Source organism: Pan troglodytes, chromosome 4 (assembly GCF_028858775.2).
Source record: "Pan troglodytes isolate AG18354 chromosome 4, NHGRI_mPanTro3-v2.0_pri, whole genome shotgun sequence".
NCBI lineage: Eukaryota > Metazoa > Chordata > Mammalia > Primates > Hominidae > Pan > Pan troglodytes.
In genome coordinates, this window is record NC_072402.2 from 73,434,584 (window position 1) to 73,452,815 (window position 18,232).

At 40.1% G+C, this 18,232-nt stretch overlaps 1 protein-coding gene across 3 annotated transcripts in view; it reads left to right on the forward strand.

Moving 5' to 3' along the window:
• Positions 1 to 6,321: 6,321 nt before the first annotated feature.
• Positions 6,322 to 18,232, forward strand: part of C9 (complement C9) — a 78,275-nt gene continuing 66,364 nt past the window's right edge. Inside the window, exon 1 of one of the 3 annotated variants that reach the window (XM_009449242.5) lies at positions 6,322 to 6,492. In XM_009449242.5, coding sequence (XP_009447517.4) covers positions 6,416 to 6,492 — 77 coding nt within the window. In that variant the 5' untranslated portion in view covers positions 6,322 to 6,415. The remainder of the gene's footprint in view (positions 6,493 to 18,232) is intronic. The other 2 variants (XM_009449241.5, XM_003310740.6) reach the window with 2 other exon arrangements.

The following is an 18,232-nucleotide window of genomic DNA, read 5'->3' on the forward strand; positions in this document are numbered from 1 at the left end:
TAGAGAAGGCTGCTGATAAGAACATGTTGCACAAATTATCTGGCTTGTCCAGGTGCTCTGCAGTGCGTCTAACCCGTTGAGCCTGTGTGTTATCTCCACGTGACTTAATCTGTGAGATCTTGCCACAGGTTAACTTGCTGGTGTGTACAAGAGGCGGACATTCCTTTCAGTGCAGTCAGAACTACTGTTGATCAAGCAGAGAGTGGCAGTTACTGAAGTGTCCCTGCAAAATGGAAACACACCTGTTCCTTATACAGTTGGCTCTCCTAACCTCAGATTTCGCATCTGCAGATTCAACCAGCCACAGATGGAAATTATGTGAATAGAAAATAAAATAAAATAAAAATAATGCAGCAATTAAAATAATACAAATAAAAACAATACAGTATAACAACTATTTACACAGCATTTATATTATGTTAGTTATTATAAGTAATCTGTAAATAATTTAAAGTGTATGAGAGAATGTACATAGGTTATATGCCATTTTATATAACGGACTTGAGTATCCGCAGATTTTGGTATCTGCAGGAATTTATCCTCCACAGATACCAAGGGACAACTGTAATTTCTTTAATAAGCAGTGGTATTCACACCTGTGTGCCAGAAGTTCAGCTTTTCATGGTAACCCTATTATCTTGGAAAGAGAGTTTCCTTTACATATCAAATATATCTAAGCTAAAAGCTGAACTTTAACAGCCAGCATGCCCCTAAATTTCTCACATAAAAGGGAGAAGGTATAGACTTTCCCAAAATAACCTTGCATCTGTGAAGTACTTTACCATTTATGCAAAATAACTTTATTCCATTGATGCCACTCATAATCCTTTGAGGAGGGATCTGTTACTGTTGCAAGTCTTACTCAGGCAAGACTGGCATCCATGCTTTAAAAAAAGCTGCACTCTACCCCAACTCTTAAGGGAGTGTTTTTCATGGTATTTTATTACAACACTGTGTGTTGAAGTAGAGAGATCCTTTCATCAATTGATCTCAGACTTTACCATCAAAATATTAACTGTGGTGTCTAGAGAGAGCCAAACAGAGGGTAATTTTGTGTCTTTCCTGAGGTGGAAGGGAAAAAAAAGGGGGGAAAGAACAGAGGATGTAGCTAACCCAGGAGTTTGGTTGACCGTGGAATAACCTGATGAGTGAGGACTCTGACCCATATTCCTGGAATACGTTTAATACAAAATCTGGGAAAAGATGGGAGCTGCCCCAAAGCCCCTGGTAAATATTTAAGCTATTACCATTTGAGGAGGTTGCTAAACAATAAAACAAATAATTATTGCTGGGAAATGGTATGTTTTGAACTAATTCCCTTCTGCTAAAAATAAAAACTCATGTTCTAGGCTGATATGTACAATATCAGCCTAGGGACATATACAAGGCTATGTACTGGCAGCAGCTCTGTTAACATGTTGTAATTACAGCAACGCTGATGCACAAGGGCCAGCCATTTGTCATCTCACCTGATGAGTGGCCAAGCCCCTCATTTGCCCTTGCTTGGAATTGTGTCCTGCATTTAATTACTAAACCTCTACCACATACTGAAATCATACAAGTGCTTGTCTCCAGCAAGACCATGGTGTGGGCTGCTCAGTGGCAAAGAAGCTGGCCTTCTGCAGAGATGAAAGATGAGGTTGTTAAAAATGGAAGGGAAAAAAAAACCCAACTCTGAAATTCTTTATGACTAATTTTTCCTTGTGATATTGGTTGTGGAGTTTTCTGTCAATTCTTTATTCACTTGGTTGATTTCAATCATTATTTTATCTTACTTACAAGAAAGCAGAATCATTGCTGCTCTAAAAGTTACAGGGTGACATGACTGGGCTGGAATTGAGTAGAGGATGCTTCTCGGGTGTGTCTGATGCTGCCTCCTTAGTGGAAGCTCTAAAATTTCACTGTGGTATTGCAAGACCTGTGGATCTTTGGACAGTCAGTAAGAAACAGCTATGGAATGGGGCAGGCATTCCTAATGAGATCCCTGGATACTAAGATCCCTTAACTTACTGCTAAGGGACTTTCAAGAAACTGTTTCCTTCACTATAAAAGAGTCAAATGGAAATGATCCTCAACATATTTATATCAAATCAGTAAAAATTAAGTGTTTCTGCCTGCTGGTCAAAGTTTTAATGTACATATGTCTATGTTTGCCTTAAAAACTGGGAAAAGCATTATTAAGCAAAAAACTTAGTTCACTATCACAAAGTTCCCAAGAAAATTGAAACTAAGAAGGGAACAAAGGGCAACTGAATGGCGAAAACCCTCAGCAGAGTGGAAAACCCTGGAATCAGAGTTTAAAGACATGGTTTGTTCAAATCTCACCCCTGCCTCTTCTGTGTAGCCTTGCAGGTATTTCTCTGAGCCTCATCTGTGAGACTAGAATAAAAGCTTACCTTCTATGGAGTTGACAGGACTCAGTAACGAATTTTATAGTAAAGTACCCTATAAGCAACATGACGTACTTAAAATAATAACAATAGTAGTAATAGCAAGGTAGGAAAAGCCTGAGATGTGGAGCCAGACATAGCAAGTACAAATGTGCAGTTACTCGTCCCTGGCTGACGCTGGACAAATGATGTAATCTCAATGTGTCTCCATTTCCTCAGCTGTAAAACAGATTATTTTCAGGATTAAATGAGATTGCATATATAAATATGGCCTGACACATATTAGAAGTTCAATAAACATTTATTTTGTTATTTGGAAGCCTTTAAGTGTTATACAAATGAAAATGTTACTATTTTCACTGCTCTAGTCTAATGCATGATGATGCTTTATTTCTCTGACATACACACAGAAACATAAGCCTCATTTCAAAACACCTCAGACACATGATAGATGTTAAGGACAAGAAAGAGTTAAAAGCATAAAAATGTGGAGCATATTATTCATATATTTTATATATTTATATAATATTTATGAGTTTATATTATAATTATGCATTATATGTAATATATAATTACATATATATTATAATTATATAATTATAATATGTAATATATAATATAATTTGGCTCTGTGTCCTCACTCAAATCTCATCTCGAATTGTAATCCCCACATGTTGAGGGAGGGAGGTGCTGGGAGGTGATGGGATCATGGGGACGGTTTCCCCTGTGCTGTTCTTGTGATAGTGAGTGAATTATGAGAGCTAATGGTTTGTTTGTTTGTTTTTGAAACAAAATCTCACTCTTGTCCCCCAGGCTGGAGTGGGACAGAGCGATCTCGGCTCACTGCAACCTCTGCCTCCCGGGTTCAAGCAATTCTCCTGCCTCAGCCTCCCAAGTAGCTGAGATTACAGGCGCCTGCCACCACACCCAGCTAATTTTTGTATTTTTAGTAGAGATGGGGGGTTTCACCATGTTGGCTAGGCTGGTCTCAAATTCCTGACCTCAGATGATTCGCCAGCCTCGGCCTCCCAAAGTGCTGGGATTACAGGCGTGAGCCACCACGCCCAGCCAGCTAATGGTTTTAAAGTGTGGCACTTCCTCACTCTTGCTCTCTCCTAATGCCATTTACGAAGTGCCTTGCTTTCCTTTCACCTTCCACCATGATTGTAAGTTTCCTGAGGCATCCCTAGCCATGCAGAACTATGAGTCAATTCAACCACTTTTGTTTGTAAATTACCCAGTCTCAGGTGGTATCTTTTTTTTTTTTTTTTTGAGACGGAGTTCCACTCTATCGCCCGGGCTAGAGTACAGTGGTGCAATCACGGCTCACTGCAACCTCCGACTCTAGATTCAAGCAATTCTCTTGCCTCAGCCTCCCAAGCAGCTGGGATTAGAGTCACCCGCCACCATGCCTGGCTAATTTTTTTGTATTTTTAGTAGAGATGGGGTTTCACCATGTTGGCCAGGCTGGTCTTGAACACCTGACCTCAGGTGATCTGCCCTCCTGGGCCTCCCAAAGGGCTGGGATTACAGGGGTAAGCTACCGTGCCAGCCAGGTAGTATCTTTGTAGCAGTGTGAAAATGGACTAATACAATATATATTGCCAATATATAATTAATATGCTATTAGTATACTTTACTGCTGTCATTATTTTTCTACATTATATTTAACCTGAACTATGGTGATAAAATAAATACAACTGAGCAATTCAGAAAAGCCTCCTATTCAAACTAGTCAGCCAAAAATATCCCCTCTCTCCCTCATCCCCCTTCCATTGATTTAGTCTCCAAAGAGACAGGTGATGTATCAATCTCCAGTCACATCAACTTATCAAGTCTAATCATCACAACTTCTAATCAATTAGCATCAAATCTAGTTAGTATAAAGCATCCCATCCTGACTGCTTTTCAGTCTTTATTTCCATAAGTATCTTGATAAGGTCCAGAGAGGCCTCATAAGAGCCCTCAACATTGCTACAGTATTTTTCTTTTTGTGAGACAGAGTTTCACTCTGTTGTCCAGGCTGGAGTGCAGTGGTGCCATCTTGGCTTACTGCAAACTTTGCCTCCCAGGATCAAGCAATTTTCATGTTTCAGCCTCCCAAGTAGCTGGGATTACAGGTACACACCACCCCACCCAGCTAATTTTTGTATTTTTAGTAGAGATGAAGTTTCACCATGTTGGCCAGGCTGGTCTCAAATTCCTGGCCTCAAGTGATCCACCCACCTCTGCCTCCCAAAGTGCCGGGATTATAGACGTGCGCCACTGCACCTGCCCTGCTACAGCATATTTGACAGATTCATACTGTTTCCAAATGTAGCCCACCTGTTATTAGCCAAGACTCACAGGAAGTGTCTTTCAGGCATGGACTCATCCCATGACATAGTTACAAGAGTTGTGGCATCCATTCGAATCATCTTATTACTTGGCAGTTCTGCATGGCCTACACTCCACAGCAAGCTCAGGAAAAGGTGAGATCAGTCCCATTGAAGACCTCAAGTTCTCTGCATAAAAAGGAGAGGGGCCAAGAAAGTGGGTGAGAGTAGATACCTTTTACCGCAGGTAGGAATATCAGTAGAAAAGGTAAGGCAGTACTGGAGAAAATAGCTGTATATTCTGTCTTCCCTCAACTCCACCCCTTGCTTTGCTAGTCTTTATATGTGCTAATGTTTGAAATTTGCCTATAAGTAATAATAATACTTATAAAGTCCCTTTAAGAACTATATCCAGAGATATCTGATGTCTTTCTTCTCAAGGTGGTCATCCTCAGTCTCAACCCTGGCTACATGTTAGAATGAACCGCAAAGCTTTTAAAAGCATGGATGCAGGGTCTCATCATAAGTCAATTAACTTAGAGCTGAGCAGACAGCGGGCAGCCATCACTACTGTTCTCAAGAGTCCCCAGGTCATTCTATTTTTGCAGTCAGTGCTTTAAGAGCAGTTGTGATGTCCACATTCTCTGGTGTTCCCAAAAAGGCACTGCTCTTCCCACAAGTGCTGGGAAGCATGAAATGTGAGGGGGAGACTATTTTTCATGGGTAGGAACAAGTTTTTCTGTCTCAGATTCTATCTTGTTGACATGTGTGATGCTGAGATAAGGAGACCACTCTTTCTGGTGGACGCCCTTAATGCCTTCGGGAGTTTACATCTCATTCTTCAAAATGTTCCACTCGGCCTATAAGGAAAGCCAGGATTGTAAATGCATTTGCTCACATGGAAATAACCTACCTAGCCCATTTGCAGATTAAAAAAAAAAATGAAGCATCTACGTCTGTGCCATCCTTTCCACTAAGTGCAGTTCTTTACTAACTTTGACTTCATGCCTCCATGAGAAGCATCCACAGGCTTTTTTTTCCCCAAAATTGCATACTCCCTCATCTTCCACCCAACCCCTCGAGTCTTGCAAACTAAGAACTGCTGGGGGTCCTTCATTTTTGTTTCTTTTTTTTGTTTTTGTTTTGTTTTGCCGGAATTTTGCTCTTGTTGCCCAGGCTGGAGTTCAGTGGCTCCACCTCGGCTCACTGCAACCTCCGCCTCCCAGATTCAAGCAATTCTCCTGCCTCAGCCTCCAAAGTAGCTGGGATTACAGGCACCCACCACCATGCCTGGCTAATTTTTTGTATTTTTAGTAGAGATGGGGTTTCACCATGTTGGCCAGGCTGGTCTCGAACTCCTGATGTCAGGTAATCCACCCACCTCAGCCTCCCAACATGCTGTGATTACAGGCGTGAGCCACTGCGCCCGGCCTTTGTTTCCATTTTTACACAGCACTGCTGCCCATCTTAGGGACTTTAGCATTCACAGGCCCATTGCCCCATATCTACTTGTCAATATGAGAAAGCAGGAGGCCAAGAATTACAAAATGATTCTCCTTTGGTTGGACTTCAGTACCCAGGCCACCCAAATTGACAAAAACTCTGAATGCAGACAAACAATGCTTGTTCCCTGTCCTCTGGCCCTTTGCAAATAAATGCCTTACCAGACCTGCCCTGCCACCCCACTCGCAGCCACCCAGCAAGAGCAGCATGTCAGCCTGCCGGAGCTTTGCAGTTGCAATCTGCATTTTAGAAATAAGCATCCTCACAGCACAGTACACGACCAGGTGAGTCAGTTACTTTTCTGCTTGTCTCTGGAAGTTTCCTGTAGCATTAGCATCTCAAGGTCTTCTTAGCAGCAAAGTACATAACAATGTTAATCCACATGGCAATATACAGAGCCCTAGAATCTAAACTTTGAAAAGAGATAAGAAAATACATAGGGTGCATCTTTATGAGTTTTCTGTGGAAACGTGCTGCTGTTTCTGGGGATTTATTTTCAACAAGGCACTCAAATGTTAAGATTGAGGTATTCTTTAAATATTTGGAATTATAAAATAAAGCTTGTTTTCACCAGTGTATGATGAACCTGGGTTTATTAGTGCCTGATGTCTGAGAAGTTTAAAATTAAGGAAATTAATCTTTCCCTCACTCTGCCTCAATGCCTGACACCTTTAACATTTGGATACATCACCGTTTTGCCTCCACATTAGGCAAAGGTTAACTATTTTGTTTCTTTCCCTTGACATCCTGAGTTGTGTTCAGAGGCATGCATTTTGTTTAGGGCCATTTGGGATTTAGGTCATATTTCTTCCATTCCAGAATTGCAGTGATGCAGACCTGTCACTCATGCTTCTACCAAAGACACTTTTTCTCCTTTTTCTCTGATCCTAATCGGAATTGCAAAGCCCATGGCAAGTCATCCAGGAAACAAATCACCCATATAATAAGTTTTTATTGAACACCTACACTGTACCTAGAAATGGTGGAGGTTAGGGTCACATGAGGCATCCTTCCTTCCATCCTGGAGTCATCAGAGTAGACATCGACCTGTATAATTCAATACAGGATGATCCGTTCTGGGGAGAGTACTGAAATATTCCTCACTTCAACAGTATGGCTGGGGGGAAATGTCTGCCCAAGCCCTGTTCCTCTGCTCAGACATAACCATAACCTGCTTCCAATTCCTCATTAGTCATTTGACTCTTGGTTTACCCAAATGCTGTTTTGAACTTTGATGCCCGTCTCCAGTACATATTTGCCTGCCTCTTGGCTGCAGTTGGAGGCCGCCATTCAGCCTGGGCTCCACTCAACAAGTGGGTTATTCACAGGGCTGTATCTTTCAGGAGGGGGCACCCAGAGGTGCTACACAGACGAACATGGGCCCTGGATCCAGTGCTCGACCAGACCTTTCCTTCATCCCTCCTCTTTCCAATATTATCTGTAAAGCATTGTACCATTCAGGAAATATTTTTGTTTAGTGGGCATCTGGGCACAAAAGGGATTTGGAAAAGCAGTTCCTCCAAGTTGCTTTAGCTCTCTTGAACTTCACCTGACCCTTTCTTAAGCTAAAAAATAATAATAATAATTCAAACAACCCACATTCCTAGATTGCAGCTCCTGCTGATCAAAAATGAGAGGCTGTGGGGAAGCTTCGATTGCTTTGAAGTGCGTACCCACTGGGTCCTGGCCACACTCAGCTGTTTCAGGGAGGACCGGAAAACCCCATTAGCTGGACCCCAGCTCCAGCAGCTGCACGGCTGAGTTTGGTTTGGTTTTGTGGGCTCCCATTGCTATGCCCTCTTGAGTTTGCCCCGGTTGCCCTGCTCTGAATGCTCTGTGCTTTGCCCTTTGACGGGGGTTGAGGTCAAAACAGAGTGTTCAGAGCCCTCAGTCATGAAGTGAGACGATTTGTTTGAATAATAGCTAACTGAAATTTGCAAAATAACTTTTAAAAATATAAATTTAATCAGAATAAAACATTCCTCTGAAGCTAGACTTCCCAGGCTCAGGTCAAGGCACCATTACTTACCAACAGTGTCATTTTGGGCGGGTTGCTTGGCCTCTCTGTACCTCGGTTCCCTTGTCTGTAAGAAGTGGTTTTATTTATGTCCTGGGACTACCATAACAAAGCACCACAAGCTGGATGGCTTCAAACAAAAGAAATGTATTGTCTCACAGTTCTGGAGGTTAGAAGTCTGAAATCAAGGTGTTGGCAGGGCCGTGCTCCCTCCGATACTCTGGGAAGGGTCCCTCCTAGTTTCTGGTGGTGGCCAGCACTCCCTTGTATTTTATTTTTTGGTTTCAGATCATTTCAGTCTATGTGTCTATCATCACATGGCCATCTTCACATCATCTTCCCATTGTGTATGTCTTTATAAAAATGTCCCCTTTTTAAAAGGACACCAGTCATATTGGATTAGGGCGCACCCTAACGATGTCATTTTCACTTGATTACCTCTGTAAAGACCCTATTTCCAAATAAGGTCCCAGTCTTATTTGATACTTAGGACCAAATAATTATCTGGGGTTAGGACTTCAACATACCTTTCAGGGATGGCGGGCAGGCACAATTCAACTCATCACAATGGTAATGATAGCATCTGTCTAATAAGGTTTTCGTTGTAAACATTAAATAGGTATACATGTAATGTCCTTATGACATCTGTGCCTGGCGCATGGTAAGAACTTAATAAATGCCAGGTATTTAAAAAAAATAATAACCTTCCTGTGCTTTCACTTTGCTATCTTTCTTGTTTAGGATGGAAGGGTTGGAATTACAGCTAGCCTTCAGGGCTCTCCCATGGCTTGAAGACATCTCATGCCACAGCTACAGTGACCTATTATTACTGGAGAACTGTCAGGGATTTCTAATTATTGTTTTTTTCTTTTTTCTTTTTTACAAAGATTAATGTGCCCATGAGAACTGGCCATGAGGGGTACATCATCTCTTATGTTTCTCAAGGTAGAGCATCAATGTTTAAAACCACCAAGAGAGTAGAATAGTAGCTCAGAGCATTGCTCCTGGAGCCAGGTGGCCTGGGTTTGATCCCAGCTCCACAATTTACTGGCTCTGTGCCTTAAGTAAATTCCTTAACTTCTCTAAACCTGTACCTCACCTGCTAAATGGGAATAATAATGTGTCCTGCTGTGAGGAATACCTGAGATAACAAAGACAACATGCTTAGCACAGTGCCAGGCAAACAGGAAGTGCTCTGTGAGTGTAGCTATCATTACCTTTTCTCTCTAATTTGTAAATAACAAAATATGCACATGGTTCAAAGATCAAAAATAAAACAAGGTATACATTGAGTATCTTACTTTCCCTACTCATAACTTTCCGTGAGATTTGTGTTATTATATGTAAAGTATATATAAAGAGTTTAAAAACACTTCTTCGCTCCCACCTCATCCTACCTCTACAGGTTGTCACATACATAAGTTTCTGAGTATCCTTCCAGTACTTCTTTTGTAGGTTAAACCATAGACTCATACGTAATCTTATTCTCTCCCAGTCTTTTGCAAATGATACCATATTATATATACTATTTTTTACTTTCTTTTACTTTCCTTTTTTTTTTTTTATTTACTTCATGGCATAGCCTGGATAACTTTCTGAGTCAATATGTGGGAACTTCCTCATTCTCATAGCTGATTAATTCTTACTGATGAACATTTAGGTGTTTCCAATCTTTCGCACTAGAAATAATGTTGCAGTGAATATCCTTGTTTATATATCATTTTGTAAGTGGTTAGGTGTACCTGAGGATTAATTCCCAGAGTGATCTGAGTCAAAAGATAATCACTTTGTGACAGTGCTAAAATTGCCCTATTTGTATTATTTTGCACTTTCACCAGCAGAGTAAGAGTACTTGTTTCTCACAGCCTTGCGACAGGAACCACAGGCCAACCTTTTGATATTTGTCAACTTCATAGGTTAAAAAAAAAAATAGGTATTTTGGCACGGTTTTAATTTGCCTTTCTCTTATTGAGTCAGATTGCACATTTTTTTCATACATTGAAAGGCCATATATATGTTTTTCTTCGCGAACTATTCATTTCCTTTGTCCATTGTTCTATTGAGTCTCCTGTCTTTCTCTTACATATTTCTATGATCACTTCATAAATTAGTCTTTGTCTCTGATATGAATTACACATATTTTTCCCAGTTTGTCATTCTTCCTTTGACTTTATGTGGTATGTTTTAGTGGAGTTATTTTCATATTTAATCTATTCTTCACTTTTTAAATAACTAAGGGATACTAGACTGGGGGTTAGAAGGCCTGAAAGTGATTAGTTACCTGGGCTCTGGAGAGAAGTTGTCTGGGTTTCAATTCCAACTCTGCCACCAAGTAGCTGCTGTCTAATCTGAGGGCAATTCCTTACCATCTCTGTGGCTCAGGTCCTCATCTTTAAAGTGTAATAATAATAATAATAATAGTAGTAGATATCTAAGGGATGATATAAGAATTAAGTGAGAAGATAAATACAAAGGCTTAAGGGAAGAATTCCTGACACATATAAGCACTCACAAATGTTAGCAATTATTATTTAATTTATTTTAATTCAATTTATCTCAACAATCTGGAAAAATATCGAAACATTCATTAATAGAAAAGTTTTGGATATCTAACAAACCGAAGATACTTAAAATGTCACTTTTTCCTCCTACTTTGGTTATATTCGCCAAAGTTTTTCATTTTTATATTCCATGCAAGTGAACAGATATTTATTTATGAACTACATTTGGCCAAATAGGATAATTTGTGTATTTGTCCATTTAATACAGCAAACAGTTATCAACTTTGTCGAATGAGCCAGATTTTGTGTCAGGAATTGCAGTATAATGTTGAACACATTATGGAGGGTCCCTGCCCTCACTGGGCTTACAATCTAGTGAGGAATGCTAACAAGGAAATGGCAATTACAACTCAGTCAAGTTCCCTTGTTGCACCTCAGCCAAGTGAGGCCTGTGATGCTCCTGTGAAGCTTCACCAGTCCACTTGCATACCAGCTTCCTCTGCTCTAGCCTAATCGAGCACTTTGCTCCAATAATGCTGCCACTTTTCTCCTGCAGCATCAATACCTCCCTTTTACTGAATCAATCTCAATGACATACAAACATATTTTAACTTAAAAAAAAAATGGCACATTTCTCCACATTACTCTAGACCCACTCCCTTGCATCCAGTCTCGTGGTATGAAATACCCTCTTATATTCTGACAACATCACATCTATATCTATGGTGAAACGCCACTTATATGCTGACATCCCCACATCTATACCTATGGTGAAATACCACTTAGACTCTGACAACTCCCACATCTGTATCTCCAGTGCAATTGTTTCCCTGAGCCCAGTGACCAATTGCTTAGTCAACATCTCCTCTTGAAAAATCTAATAGGCATCCCAAACATAACATGTCTGGAGAATACCTATTGATTTCTGTACTCGTCTCTACCCACCCTGCACCACCATTCACCAAGTTACTTAGATTAAAACCTGGGAATAATACCTGAGACCTCTACGTGTGTCATTCCCACTTGCAACTTAACAGTGAGTCCTATTGGTACTATATATATATATATACACACACACACACATATACACACATATATACACACATATATATTTACACACATATATACACATATATATACACACATATATATACACACACATATATACACATATATACACACATATATACACATATATATACACACACATATATACACATATATATATACACACACACGTATATTTATATATATATATATATATATATATATATATATATATTTTTTTTTTTTTTTTTTTTTTTTTTTTTTGAGATGGAGTCTCGCTCTGCCGCCCAGGCTGGAGTGCAGTGGCGCGATCTCGGCTCACTGTAAGCTCCGCCTCCTGGGTTCACGCCATTCTCCTGCTTCAGCCTCCCGAGTAGCTGGGACTACAGGCGCCCGCCACCACGCATGGCTAATTTTTTGTATTTTTAGTAGAGACAGGGTTTCACCGTTTTAGCCAGGGTGGTCTCCATCTCCTGACCTCATGATCCACCCGCCTTGGCCTCCCAAAGTGCTGGGATTACAGACGTGAGCCACCGCGCCCGGCCCGGTACTATCTTTAAACATATCCCAAACCTGATTGCTTTTCGCTATCTCCATGGGCACGACTCACTCCAGCCCAAATCACTATTATTTCTTGCCTGCCTCCATTTTTGTCCACTCCTCAGTAGTCAATTCTCCATCCAGCAACCACAGAAATCATTGGAAAACACAAACCTGTATTACTTCTGCTCTCCAACTCTTCTAAGTATTCCTAGCAAGCTCAGAATCAAATCCAAACGCCTGTCCATGGCCTGCAAGTTGGAGCTGCACCCTTCCCTGTTCCCCAGGGCATTTGCACTCTCTTTTTGGCTCACTCTGCTCTAACACCATGCTTGCTGTGCCTCCAACATGCCACATCAGGGCCTTTGCACTTATTTTTCCCTTAGCTTGGAAAACTTTATCCAGACCCTCACAGAGCTTCCTCTCTAAATTCATTGAGGACCTTAATGGACTATCACCTTCTACTCTCTTTTTGTTTTGCTTTTTTGCTGTGTAACAACTCATTCCAAAATAGTATCTTAAAAGAATAGCAATTATTTCTTTTGCTCATAAATCCAGGGGTTGCCTGGGCTCAGTTGAGCGGTTCTCATGGACCTCCCACATAGGTGTAGTCAGATGGTGGCTGCGGCTGGGGTCATCTTGATGGCTTATTTACTCACATGTCTGTCACTTGGGCTGGGAAGACGCAATCAACTGGGGAGCTGAACAACTGGGTGTCTTTAGGAATCTCTCTCTCTCTCTCTCCACCCCATGCTCGTAGGTGGCTTCGTACACAGTGGTGAAAGGCTTTCAAGCAAATATCTTTAGATAAACCAGCAGAATTTGCATGGCCTTTTGTAACCCAGCCTTAAAATTCATACAGTGTTACTTCCTCTGCCTTCTACTCATCAAGGCTGTCACAAAGGCCCAGCCAACTTCAACAGAAGCACACATAAACCCTACTTTTGATGGGAAGAGTGTCAAAGAATTTCTGGACATATTTTAAAAGCACCACACCACCTGCGAGAGGATTATTTCATTGCCTTCCCTCCCAACTCCAGTCCTAGGGCAGTTTCTATCCTCTTACCCGGCCTGCTTTGTTTTCCTTCATAACTCACATGTCTTAAGAAATATTGCATGTTGTATTTTCTAGCATACTTGCTTATTATATCTCACCCACTAGAGTGTAGGCCTCATGATGACAAGGACATTTTCTGTCTTGCAACCTTAGCCACTAGAACAATTTCCGACATGTACCAGTTCCTCAGTAAAGGTTGGTGACCGTTGGCTCATTTAAAGCACATGAGAGAAGCTCTGAAATAAGACTTGAGAAATCAGGAAAGGTTCTTTAAAAACTTAGTGTTTGACACTGCTGTTATATTATCTTTTCATCTTGACGAGTTGCATGAACTAAAGAAACTGTGCCAAATCCATTGGTTAAAAATGTAGTCCTAATTGGCTTATATTTCTCCCCTCAAAGAAGCCACATTATCGTATTTATTGACAAAAAGATTCCTTCATAAAGTAAGTGCTTTCCTGTCTGGGTCTACCACAAAATATCCTGGAATTTGAGGCGCTACTGAGGCTTTCTTTTTCTAAAACTGGAAACTTTTCTTCATGGCAGGATAATAGGACCAGGCGTATATCAATGACCCTTCATTTGATGCATTTCTGGCCCAGAGGTAGATCTCCTGCCATGTTGATGTACATCACTTTGATCTAGGAAGTGACTTTCAAGCTGAGATTGAAACACTTGGAGATATGTTTTATTTGATAAACACATTTCATCTAAGAATCCAGAAAGTGCTTTACAAATACTTCTCCACTCAGCCTAATAGCACAGCAGGGTAATAGGCAGGTGGTAAGTGTTGTACATATGCAGTCCTTGAACTACAAAAGATGATCTGCCGAGTGAGTTAAGTGGGCTGAGGAGGGGGTGTTGGGCTCAGAGGATGAAAGACAGAAGAAGCTATTCAAGATCACCTATGTTCTTTCTTAGTATTTATGCAGCATATTCTTTCAATAATATATTCTTTTTGCATGACTTGTTATTCTCTCCTAAAAATTCCCATGAGTTCTGCCTTCACTGTGCTTCCAGTGAGCCAGGTAGCTGGCACAGTGAAGGCAAAACAACCAGGTGTTAAAACAATTTTCAATTTATTTTTGCCTAATTTGACATCATTTACGTGTAAGCTTAAAGTAGGTCCAGGCAATCGTCAGGCTGTCCAACTGACGTGCTTTGCCTGGGGCTGCTATATGTTTAAAAATACTTGCGTTCTTGTCAACTTGCTGTATCTCAAGATGTCTAAAAGGCATGAGGCTATTAGATGCAGAAATTACTAAATATGCTATGACCACTCAGCTTATTTCAAAGAGGATTTAGGTTTGGGGAAAAAAGCCAGCACAGGAGACAGGGAAACATTGCACTGAACTAAGAGCTAAGAGTTGTCGAGTCTAGACCCAGTTTTCTACTAACTGTTCAACTTTGGATAAGTAGTGTAATTGCCCATTTTTAGTTTCCCATCTATAAAAAAGAACTAGTAATGCTTACAAAGTTTACCAAGAAAAGGTAGAGTAAAGGTTAGTGAGAAAATGAGCTTTGAAAATTGTCTAGTAAAATGAATAGACAAATATAAGGGTTTACTTAATCAAAATCATTTATGAGTGTTATGGGCTGATCTCCCCCCATCCTCTGCCACTACCACCACCATTTCCTATGTTGAAGTTCTAACCCCCAATACCTGTTAATGTGACTGTATTTTCAGTTAAGGCCTTTAAAAAGGTAATTAAGTTAAAATGAGGTCATTAGGGTGGGCCTTAATCCAATATGACTGGTGTCCTTATAAGAAGAGGAAATTTGAACACAGACACCAGGGAAGGCCATGTGAAGACACAGGGAGAAGATGGCCATCTACAAGCCAAGGAGTGGGACCTCAGAAGGAGTCAACACAACCATATCTTGATTTCAGACTTCTAGCCTCTAGAATTGCAAAAAAATAAATTTCTGTTGTTTAAGGCACCCAGTCTGTGGTACTTTGTTATGGTGGCCCTAGAAAACTCATACACTGAGCTTAACATCCAGAGAATGTAAGTCCTAGTCCCAGGGCAAGAGAGTGATATGTAAGAACCTTCCTATGGTGATAGATTGAATCATTCAAAGAATGAATTCAAGTCACAGTCCGGGAGAGCAATAAAAGATAAAAGGCAAAGATCTGGTGCTTTGTATTAAGTCCCAAGTGTGAGTCATACTTTTAATAAAAAAAAAAAAACAAAAAGGAGTCCTTGGGTTAGAAGCTAAGAAGGAAGTAAATAAGTGTACACATAGTCAACGAGGTCCTATTATTATTGCAAATCATGTTAGAGAACTGTCTAGAGGTAATGCCAGTATCATTGGAGCAGGGTCTAGTCACTTACGTGTGGGAAAGATGAATAGCCCTGGTTGGGTTCTAGATTTATCCAGTAATGGACTGTAACTCACTCTGGAGTATTTGCAGTGAGTTTTACCTTCCATGCATGATTCTCCAGTCTGTACAGTATCCTCTGAACCAGCATTCACTGAGGCTTGTCTGAGTGGCAGGTGAGAAAGATGATGTTTCTGGAACCAAGGAAGTAATCTATCTTGGGGAAATGTTGAAACAAAATGTTAACATATTCATCTAAGTAAACGACAAATACAAAAGTAATAGACAAAAACAGATAATCCAGTTCAAGGCAACAACAGCACTAACACTGGAGAAATCAGACATTAAAAAGATTCATAGAAATGTTAATAGAGCCTAGAGCAATTCCTGAAACCAATGATGTTCCAATGAGATTCCTTTACCTCCTAGTGTAATTTAGTTTTCTATGTACATATTCTTATAGCATCTTGTCTCATATTTCATTTAATTAAGTATTTACTCACTTATTCACTCATTTATTCATTCATCAAATATTTATTAATTTCCTATTATTAGCTATGCAGGGGGTTACAATGGTATTAAAAATAACAAAACAAAACAAAAACCATGATCCTCAAACTAACTAGCTAGAGTTTACATTCTAGCTAAAAATATCAGTGAGCTTGGGGACATTTCTGTTTTGTTCAGCTTGAATATCAAATACCTGGAACATAGTAGGTACTCAGAAAGGATACCAGCTCAGTGACAATTTTAGGTCCATGGTGGTTTCAATCTTGGGTAATGATATAATGAGTACTCCTACACCTACTTGAGGTCCACCCTTCAGATATCATGGATTTCCACCAGATGTTGCTAAGCAGTGTTTCTCAACATTGTTTGAACATGAGAATCACCTGGGTAACTTTTTAAAAACATTGATGCCTAGAGCCAATCCTCAGAGAGCTTGATTTAATCAGTATAGAATGGGGATCACAATTTTACAATTCCTATTTTTAATATCTAAGGATTATGATATGTACTTGGTATTGAGACCCACTGCTATAGGGCATTAAGGTGTATGTGCTATTGCCTCTTGATGTGGCCTGTCAGTTCCAGATGAGGCTGTAGTTTTATGGAAACATTCCAGCAGAGAATTTCTTAGTCATGTGGTTTCAGATATGCACTAGTACTCAGACTTCCAAGAAAGCAGGTTCTTCTAGACGTTTTGGCATCCCATGTAATACATTTTTAGCCTGCAATTTTAGAAGATGAAGCTCATCACACCTCCAGATATTCTGGAAGGTGTAGGCAAGGGCCAGGCTTACAAAAATGCCACCTCCAGCCAGGAAGCCTGCCTTGCAATCCTTGCTCAAAAACCATGTGGATGATTCCCCAGGAGATCACACCCTAGAGAGATACAGGCCTAGATTTGGCCAAAACCCCATGACTAAGGACTTCCTTCCTCCTCTTTCAATTATTCAATTATTCATTTAAAAAAAAACCCTTCCTGAGTACCTATTATGTTTCAGGTACTTGATATTCAAGCTGAACAAAACAGGAAAGTCCCCAAGCTCACTGGTATTTTTAGCTAAAATGTAAACTCTTACTTTGGGGATCATGTTTTTTGTTTTGTTTTGTTTTGAACACCATTATAACTCCCATGCTTAGCCAATAATAGGAAATTAATATATATTTGATGAATAGATAAATGATGAGTGAATAATTAATTCAATGAAATATGAGAACAAGATGCTATAAGAATATGTATATAGAAAACTAAATTACACAGGGAGGTTAAGGTGGATTCCCAGAAAAATATAATGTGTGTGCAAGATGAGATCAATGTAGTGAATAGTGAATAGCATGGTTAAAAGCCTGAAGACATGAGAAAAAGTGGCTTGTCTTGAAATTTTAATGTTCAGTGTAGCTGGAGCTTAAGTGGAGTAAAGTAAAGTTGGAGAATTAGGAAAGGGATAGGCCATGTAGAGCTCTCAAGGCATTGTGCTTTTGTTTCCTATCACAGCTGTAACAAATTACTACAAACTTAGTGGCTTAAAACACAAATTTATTATTTAACAGATCTAGAAGTCAGAAAATTAAATTAGGTTTCACTAGGCTAAAATCAAGGTGTTGGCAGGGCCAGATTCCTTTCTGGAGGCTCTAAAGAAAAATAATGTCCTTGCTATTCCCAGATTCTACAGCTGCCTGTGCTTCTTGGCTCATTGCCCTCTTCTTCCATCTTCAGAGCCAGCAACAGCAGGTGGAATCCCTTTTCATGCTTTGAATTTCTCCTGCCTTTTCTGTCTTCACATCTCTCTCACCCACTCTTCTCCTTTAAAGAGCCCGTGTAATCAGAGTGGGCCCAACAAAATAATACAGGATGATCTCCCCATAATCACATTTCCAAAGCCCCCTTTGCCGTGTAAGGCAACATATTCACAGGTACCAGCAATTGGAACAGGGATATCTTTGAGAGTCATTATTCTGCCTATTGCATTATGTTAAAAAACAAAAAACAAAAAAACTTAGACTTCATCACAAGAGTGGTGGGAAGCTACTG